Source organism: Suillus fuscotomentosus (genome assembly GCF_016647785.1).
Source record: "Suillus fuscotomentosus strain FC203 chromosome Unknown F5891scaffold_27, whole genome shotgun sequence".
NCBI classification, from domain to species: domain Eukaryota; kingdom Fungi; phylum Basidiomycota; class Agaricomycetes; order Boletales; family Suillaceae; genus Suillus; species Suillus fuscotomentosus.
This window is the reverse complement of record NW_024539539.1, coordinates 648,507-656,846: the sequence shown is the minus strand read 5'-3', so window position 1 is coordinate 656,846 and position 8,340 is coordinate 648,507. Positions and strand designations below refer to the sequence as shown.

Below are 8,340 nucleotides of genomic sequence, written 5' to 3'. Positions count from 1 at the left end.
AGATCAACGCGGCAACAGACCCTCATATTATCTGCTGCGTCAACATATTTATTCTGTACCCAGCTACGAAGGCATATTACATCTGGCGCAACCGACAACGAGCTAAGATTTGGGATGCGATGACAACAGAGGTGAGTTCATCGTGAACTTTCTAAAGAGCTAGGGCTGGCGCTAAAGACTTGTTAAATGATAGGAACGTGCCCACTATCTGAGCACGACCAAGGATGTTGGAACAGAAGACTCGATTTCCGTTTTGCGCATTGATGACTTGTTCATATGTAGATTGATCAATGCGAGCTTGGGGTGCTAATAGCAAAGCCATTTTTGTGTGTCAGGAACCACATTGGTGAAGGCAGTGTGGAAATCCCCCTCAGACACTGCCCTTTCCCGAAAAATACGCAGGCCTTTCTAACGATACGAAAGAAAAGCCAGAATGAGTCGATCAGCACATCCTTGTGTCCCCTGTATGTGCAAGGCCGCAGGCCTTCACCACATACAATTCGATCGACAGACTGCGGCTGCTATGAGGGCGCAAGCACCTGATGAAATGAATTGTCGGTACGTGCTCTTGCGAATCAGCGGCAACATTCGAGTTCCACCCAGTCAGCTTTTCGATACATCGTTTAGTCGGACGACCGTGAATTCAGGCTCAGTGCTAGGTATAAACTGACAAGGAATCAAAGAATCAAATGGTACACTCGATATCGCAACAGTAAAATCTTCGCTACGTGGAACTAGCAGGAGTGCTGTTAGCAACTGCGAGGACAGATGTTGAACACTAGGAACTCACGCATCTCGGCAGCTCGACCAGCGCGTTCCATACGCCATGCGGCTCAAATCAAGCTGCGGATATCCTCTGGGGTCCCATCCATCACCCTGCAGCAAGAAAGGGGTTGAATTAGAATCATGGTGAGAGGCAGGTTCAAGCAGGTCAGAGGGGTTGGGCAAGGCGTGTTCCAGGCTGGATGAGGAGATGAAGCGATTGTTCCAAGTGTTGGTTTGCATGATACGGCTTTCTTGGGTGGTACGTGTGGCGCTTCGATGCAGCGAAAATGCGGAGGATTCTGGTTCTATGGGCTCGGAGCATGGCTTCACATTCACTGCATTCCACAGCCGCACAGTCTTCTCCTCCGAACCAGACGTGATGCGAGTACCATCCGGTGAGAACGAGACTGACACAACTGCTCCGGTGTGCCCCTCCAAGGGCTCACCCAATGGCTGTCTCGTCGCTGTATCCCACAGCCGCACAGTCTTATCCTCTGAACCAGACGCGATGCGAGTACTATCCGGTGAGAATGAAACTGATATCACTGCTCCAGTGTGCCTCTCCAAGGGCTCACCCAATGGCTGCCCTATCACCGCATCCCACAGTCGCAGTGTTATCGGATGAACTAGACGCGATGCGAGTACCATCTGGTGAGAACGCGACTGATATGACTGCTCCAGTGTGCCCCTCCAAGGGCTCACCTAATAGCTGTCCCGTCCCTACATCCCACAGCCGCACAGTTTTATCCTCCGAACCAGACGCGATGCGAGTACCATCCGGTGAAATTGAGACTAAGAAAACCGCTCCAGTGTGCCCTTCCAAGGGCTCACCCAATAGTTTTCCCGTCCCTACATTCCACAGCCGCACAGTCTTATCCCTAGAACTTGACGCGATGCGAGTATCCGCGAATTTGAGTAGAATGTAGATGTCTGATGGGGATTTGTGTTTGAGAGGGGTGATAAGACCCATGATACGTCCTATCAACTGATCAATGTGAACAGGGACCTTTTCAGTAAACAAATAAGTTCACCTGGATATGATATAGGTGCTGTTCCATGTCCTACAAACGTGCTGGAAGAGTTGATGTCATCGAGTTGAAAAAAAATAGACCAGACAAGACGTGCAGAGCGGGGAGGGAGTGTAGCACCTTCAAGTTGTCGAATGTGTGCCACGACCGTCGATGTAGCCCTGACGTATAGGAAGATGAACTTAGCACCGGTTGCAGACGAGATCTACACAGCAATAAGCTGTGAAGCGAACACAAGGATGACACATGGGGCACAACTTAAAAGATGCTTGAACGAACAGGTGCCCAACTTCCTCAACTCCCAACCAAATGCCCTCTGATCGGTGGCGACTGAGCGCTGGATTCGTCAAGACAGTACTTTTCGTGAGTAATATTCTCGGCTCTTCAACTGACGGCATGCTTACTACCAACTTCGAAAGATCTCTTGCATATTGTAATTTCACAAATAACGACGCAGCACCTCCTCCATAGACAGTCCCAAAATTAGAGTTCTGGGTGAGTGGATTCTGTAGTAAGTGAGCTGTTTTATTAGCATTGGCTTATGTGCTCCGAATTAAGGTGAAAAAGACAGGTTCCTAAACTCACCAGCAATTACTGCTGTTGCCAGATAACCTGACCTGATTCCAAGATCCCGCCTCCCATCAACATACCGAGCGCTAATCAACTATGTCTTCCTCCACCAGTGAGGTGCCTGCGATCACGCCACGTCAGACATTGCAAAGTCATACCGATTGGGTTAATGGTGTTGTACATCTGCATGCGAAACGACAGGTCATCACATGTTCCGGGGACCGTTCACTCCGACTATGGGACCTAGAGAGAGGCACACAGGTAGGAGAGGACTGGCGAGATGAAGAGGATAAGGCGAAAGTGCGGTCCATGGCATTGTCTCCAGATGGCAAGACAATTGCCAGTGGATGCTATGACAAGAAAGTAAGGTTATGGGACGTCGAGACGAAGAAGGTTATTGCCGAATGGTTAGGACACGCCGATCTTGTGTATGCATTGTGCTGGAGTGGAGATGGTAAACGAGTGCTGAGCGGGTCCTGGGACGGGACGGCAAGAGTCTGGGATGTCGAGAGCGGCGAAACTGTCCTAATGATCAAAACCGGGCACCAGTGGGTGAACGCGGTGATATACTCGCCCCATGCAACGAAAATTGCAACGGGCGGACTTGACGAGGATGCGGTCAAAATCTGGGATGCCAAGACAGGCGACCTGCTTCACACGCTCAAACACGATTATCAAGTTTTGAGCTTGGCATGGACATTGGACGGGAAGAGACTTATCTCCGGTTCACATGGCTCGATTAGGATATTCGACACAGCCACCTGGCAGGTGGCCGCAGTCCCTGACGGTCACCAATACTGGGTCTACTCCATCTCCTTGTCCGTCAATGGTCGTTTCCTTGCAAGTGCATCCGATGATAAGACAGCACGCCTGTGGAATCTTGACACCAACCTCCCTGTCGGTCTACCCCTCCAGCACGAAGATGAAGTAGACTGTGCAGCCCTTTCAACTGATGGAAAGCTGCTAGTTACTGGTTGCGAAAACACAAACGCGTACACATGGGATATTCAAGTCATCCTCAAAGAAGCTGGCCTTGAAGACCTCCTCCCACCTTTATCTGATGTAAAGCTTATGGTTATTCGGTGAAAATTGCGCTTATATCCCCCTTGCAGGTGGCAGCTCAAGAGCCATTAATGGATGTACGTGCTACACAGGCCGTGGATGATGAACTTTCACCAGACTTTTTCAATGACGTGACACATGGCGCTAATGTGTGTCATCAGCGTTTTTAATCGGTTCATGTTCTGACCTCTTGATCTCAGTCCTCTGGAACGTACGGTAACTATCACCGTTCATCTTCCCGCCGTCCTCGCCCTGTCGCACCCTCTTTTGGGAGTGCGAGTGTACTCTTCGGTCACCTTTCGTCGCCTTTCCGTCGCTCTCACTCCAACACCAATAGATTAACTGAGCTCCAGCAACGCCCAAGGCGGTTCATATTGTCTCGTGGTCCTCGTGTCGTCGAAGTGGCTGCAGTAAAGGACAGAGAGGTATGTATCTCTTCGCATGCATTTCCTATCATCATGATTTAATAATTTCTGTCCAGGTTATATTCACTGCTCCGCCACCGCCACCAGAAAAAAAGCAGCAGGAAACCCAACCACAAGCCCTGAGGTCGTCCACGTCACAGCCTGCTCCAAGCACTAATCCTACTACACCAAGTGCAAGATATAAGCATTCACTACCCGTCCGATTATTGGCTCGTCTCGCGCTTCTTTTTTGTTGCGCATCACCTCAGCACGCTAATGAAAATGCACAACCAACGCAGCAGCAGCAAGGCCAAGCCCAGCCCCAGGCGCCACCATCACAGACTCAGCCTACTGCCCCCTAGGAGGCCGTGACACCTGTTGCTCTTGATAGTACTCATACCGCCGCGCCAGACGTAGCAAGCGTGTAGCTATGACCCCTTCCATTATGGACTCGTTCGTTCTTTTTTCTGCCGTGCATTGACACTGCAACATATGGACAGTTATCTCATCTTGTCATCTTCTGGTTCATCTGTCATTTGTGTTATCTCATTGTTCACGCCGAGGGTGTATGTATTTGATCTTCACGACCTCCTCAATTTCAGGTTGCTTTCAATGCTATACCGTGAAGCCTCCATTTCAATCCCAGGCAGTTGCTAGATACATGCAAATCCTGGTGCTGCACATCTCGTGCACCAGTCATCCTGTCCGCATCTAATCCTTGGGTACCCCGTGGTAAGTATTCGCAGTATTCCGCCTCGGACTGAATTGTTTCCTCCCCGAATTGCACATGCACACCCCAACCGCATTTCCTGCAATTCACCCATGCTGCCGAGTCAGTTTCAACATACTATACTGATCTCATAGCAATTTCCCGTTATATATGATGATATATCGGAACTGGTTTGAGGGGAGGAGTTTAGACTGGTCCCAAGCTTGAGTTCGCTCATCCATAGATATTCACAATACCTTCCGCCGCTCCCACTCTAATACCGATGGATAGAGCAACCGAAATCCTGAAGACAGTCCATCTGTACTCGCAGTCCTCGTATTGTCGGGCTTGCTACGGTACAATACTGACAGGTGTGTGCTCCTTCACCGTCGTCGTGGTTTAATAATTTTGTTCCAGTTGCACTACGGCCAGAGAACGCAGCAACAATGGCAAAGCTGGCTTACAAGCAAGCCTTGTCGTTGCAATCTCAGCCTAGCGCCACCTCGCCGTCCACCACACCTCGTGGTGGAGCATCCGAGCAGTCACACCCGTCATATTGTGAGCTCGTCTTGTGCTTGTTCTTTACTGTGCATCTCCCCCACATGACTCGTAGAGTTTCTTTCATGTTTCCACTTACTCAGATAATTTGTTTCCTCATCATGGGGCTCTTGTAGTGCATCGGACTTCGCAATGCTAACTATTGTGAGCGAAGGACAGTTCGATCGCTCGTGTTCTTTTCCTTTAGATCAGAAGGGAGTTTCTGCTACCACGACCTCAAGCATCTCAACCAGATCAGAGAACAGCGTCATAATCATGAAACAGACTGTCTGCGTTCTACGCGACTTCGCTATCAATGATCTGTTAAGCGCCATCCCGTAGTAAGTTTGTATATCTTTAGATGCATCTCGAGGGCAGACACTTATTTCTTCCGGCGCTCAATACCCCAAATATTCAGCGTTGCGGTCATCACCATACATTTAGGCTGTTACTCTCCGCCAAGATAGAGATTTTTCGTGTGTACAACCTGGTGGTTATCTCGGGTTTCTACAAGTCCGAAACGTATCTCGACACCTTCATCAGGTGATCTCTCACGAACACGTTCCTCTCCCTTATCATTTTCTCTATTCCTCGTTTCTCTGTCTAGGAGAAAGGAGCTACACAAATACCTATCAGACCATAGTGGATGCCATAGCACTAGAACATGCGCCTTCCACAGATCAGCCATAGTACCTGTGGTTGTTGTCCTCGACAGTGATTAGGATGGTGACGGTCAATCAATAGAAGCCAGCGTTGCTCCGAATCAACCAGACATGCTCGCAATGCGAGGGCAGGATGAATGAATGATTTCGGATCCATGTGGTTCGTTCTGGGAGAAGATTGCCGTGACGACAAGTAGTGGTAGGCAGGAATTAATTTGTGGCTGAAAAAAAAGCATGTGCTCCCTCCGCTCTATGGAGACTAAATGAAGTATCAGCGCAAGAAAGAAAAACAGCTGAACTCCCGGTCTAGAAACGAGAAAGCGAAGGCAGTATATTACACACCGGATGTCCGCATTACCTCCGGGAGGCATGCCAACACGAAAAGATGTGTGGTAGACGGTTTGACAATAAAAAACTCGCCAGCGACCATCAAGATGTTGTACAAGACACTCAGCAAGAAGGCCGCAAGAAGAGTAGCAGGGCGTGTGATGCATCGAAGTTCATATATACAGATGGACGGAATGGTGGTTATCACCACGACATCTAGATCCACTTGGGTGAGACGCCCACGATGGGCCACAAATGTTACAGCGACCCAATGGGACCTGCTCATCTCCCGAGGTACCCCATGAGAGCACAGAGAGCTGCCATGCAAACGATATAGTTCGGAGATCCTAACATGTATGACTGGGTATTTCCACGAGGCTTAATCAATAGTAGACTCAAAAGCCTCGTGTAGGTCTATAAAATGGTTAAAAACTGTGTACTGCGGGATGAAATAGTTGCAAACACACTGTTGATCAGCTTTTTGGTAACTTTAAAGCCTCCTTTGCAGCTTTCTTGCGTCCGCCCATAAGTAATGTCACATAGTCCGCACCTCCGAGAACACGTTCTCCCGTAACCTTGCTTGATGACGGTTTTGACTTTGACTTTGACTTGAGATCTGCGCGTCTCCTTGCGGCTTGTACGTGCGATGATACTACAGGTGCATTCGGTGTATTAGCAGCGCCGGATGAAGGGTGTGACGCAGATGATGCAGTTGTCTTCTTTTTCTAAGAAGACTTCATTATTACTAGAAGACGGGAATGAAAATTGATCGTCGACGACTCACGATGCGTTTGTGCAGCTTTGCGTTCCGCCCCATCTTGATGGTCTGTGGAAGGAGACAGCGCTCGGTGGCAGTGCTCACACAATTTTCGGCAACTAGATCTTAGATCTAAGCGCTAGCACCAAGCACTGGGCACCTCTCGTTCGTTTCTCGGTCTTTCTTGGTTGCACATTTCACTTTCCACATATTCCACCAGTGGACGCAGGTAGCACAATTCTGCGAGCGATCAAGATTTTTTGAACAGAAAATTTGTCTCTTATCCAATGGGTCTGTCACATTAATTATGCATTGGACATGATGTGTTTGGTTTTTGAATTTGACTATGGGCACCCATATCAAATCATCTCTCACATTTTTGACCAACTCACTCACCGCCAGGCCTGGGCCTGCATACGACACGCACCATTGGTGCTATTTGCTTTACCTGCTCGAAAAAAGACGACAATGAATGTTACCGGCGCCTGCCTTCGTCTCGATACCCTTCGCCGTGACCAACAATCGTATATCGTCCAATAATTACAAGGAACTTCATTGGACGTATTGTTCAGCTTCCTGTGTGCTCCTATTCCTACTGCTGATCCTCTTCTCCCTCTCCGTAGATTCCACAACATTCATCGATTTTTCTTCAAAGATCTGGTGTTTGGATCAAATGATGACTCGACACGCTCAGGTCCTCAATCCTGATATGACACCCGATAGCAGCTTTTGGTACAATTCACCCTACATTCTTGAATAATCCGGGAAGGTGCCAATTTCGAATATCGAGTCCTATCCTCCAGTAACAAGTAGCACCGTGACCAATGAGAAGTACCTGCCGTCTTCTCATACCAAGAATGATAATGGTGAATTTGTATGCTCTCCATAGGAGACTGGAAAAGTTTCACACGTCCGTCCACCACAGACATACATAAATGAACATGAATCTTGCAAACTTGTGACCTCCGAGCTGAACTCTCTGACATGAACCGTGCAGTCTCGACTTCGTCAAAGATGTAGGCACAGGTACTGGCGTGAATGACGGAAACTCTGTCGCATTTTCTAGGGAGTTGATTGGTTTCTGACCTCCTTGCAGACTCGCCTGTGAAAGCTGGCCCGTAGGAATAATCAGAACGAAGTTCAAGCCAACGGGAACCCACTAATGCGAATTGTCTTGCCAGCCTGACAGACTGTGCAAAGAAGCCATGGGAGAGGCATCTTCTGTATGCCATGATGCCAGCGTGCAGCGTGCAGCGCGCCCAAGTCCCTTCACTGCAAATGGTCCCGTCAGATTTCAAACGTCCATCAGCGCGTCCTTGTGTCTCTGTACCTGCGAGGTCGCAGCCACTTGATGACAGACACTTCGATCGAAAGATTGCGGCTGCCATGTGATGACATCTCAGAACAGGAACATCGCCTCTCAACATCTGCATGAATTTCTGAGGGCGAAACATGCCTGATAAAATTAGTTTTCGGTACGAATTAAGGACGACATCTGGAGTTTCGGCCAATCTGCTTT

The 8,340-nt window shown here is 48.8% G+C and overlaps 3 protein-coding genes across 3 annotated transcripts; 1 reads left to right on the top strand and 2 right to left on the bottom strand.

The window, feature by feature from the left end:
* Positions 1-857: 857 nt before the first annotated feature.
* F5891DRAFT_316326 (WD40-repeat-containing domain protein) lies at positions 858-2,285 on the bottom strand. Its single transcript, XM_041371328.1, has 4 exons — positions 2,049-2,285; positions 1,891-1,998; positions 1,797-1,837; positions 858-1,743 (listed from the first exon to the last, which is right to left on the bottom strand). The coding sequence occupies exons 1-4, from the start codon at positions 2,189-2,191 to the stop codon at positions 1,337-1,339; spliced, it is 699 nt and encodes a 232-aa protein (XP_041226053.1). The 5' UTR covers positions 2,192-2,285; the 3' UTR covers positions 858-1,336.
* A 786-nt stretch (positions 2,286-3,071) lies between these two features.
* F5891DRAFT_316246 (WD40-repeat-containing domain protein) lies at positions 3,072-4,469 on the top strand (the record flags this gene model as incomplete). Its single annotated transcript, XM_041371327.1, has 4 exons — positions 3,072-3,425; positions 3,476-3,574; positions 3,626-3,850; positions 3,907-4,469. Coding segments are annotated over 4 exons (963 nt in total), but the record flags the coding sequence as incomplete, so codon positions are not given.
* Positions 4,470-6,357: 1,888 nt separating this feature from the next.
* Positions 6,358-6,911, bottom strand: F5891DRAFT_316223 (uncharacterized protein). The gene is made up of 3 exons (XM_041371326.1): positions 6,849-6,911; positions 6,532-6,789; positions 6,358-6,478 (listed from the first exon to the last, which is right to left on the bottom strand). The coding sequence occupies exons 1-2, from the start codon at positions 6,879-6,881 to the stop codon at positions 6,538-6,540; spliced, it is 285 nt and encodes a 94-aa protein (XP_041226051.1). The 5' UTR covers positions 6,882-6,911; the 3' UTR covers positions 6,358-6,478; positions 6,532-6,537.
* Positions 6,912-8,340: the final 1,429 nt, after the last annotated feature.

Coding starts and splice junctions, on each gene's coding strand:
- F5891DRAFT_316326 (XM_041371328.1), bottom strand. CDS start 2,191: ATGCCGTCAGTTGAAGAGCCGAGAATATTACTCACGAAAAGTACTGTC. Junction 1,999..2,048: donor GTTCAAGCATCTTTTAAGTT/GTGCCCCATGTG, acceptor ATTGCTGTGTAG/ATCTCGTCTGCAACCGGTGC. Junction 1,744..1,796: donor AGCACCTATATCATATCCAG/GTGAACTTATTT, acceptor ATCAGTTGATAG/GACGTATCATGGGTCTTATC.
- F5891DRAFT_316223 (XM_041371326.1), bottom strand. CDS start 6,881: ATGGGGCGGAACGCAAAGCTGCACAAACGCATC. Junction 6,790..6,848: donor CAAAGCTGCACAAACGCATC/GTGAGTCGTCGA, acceptor AAGTCTTCTTAG/AAAAAGAAGACAACTGCATC.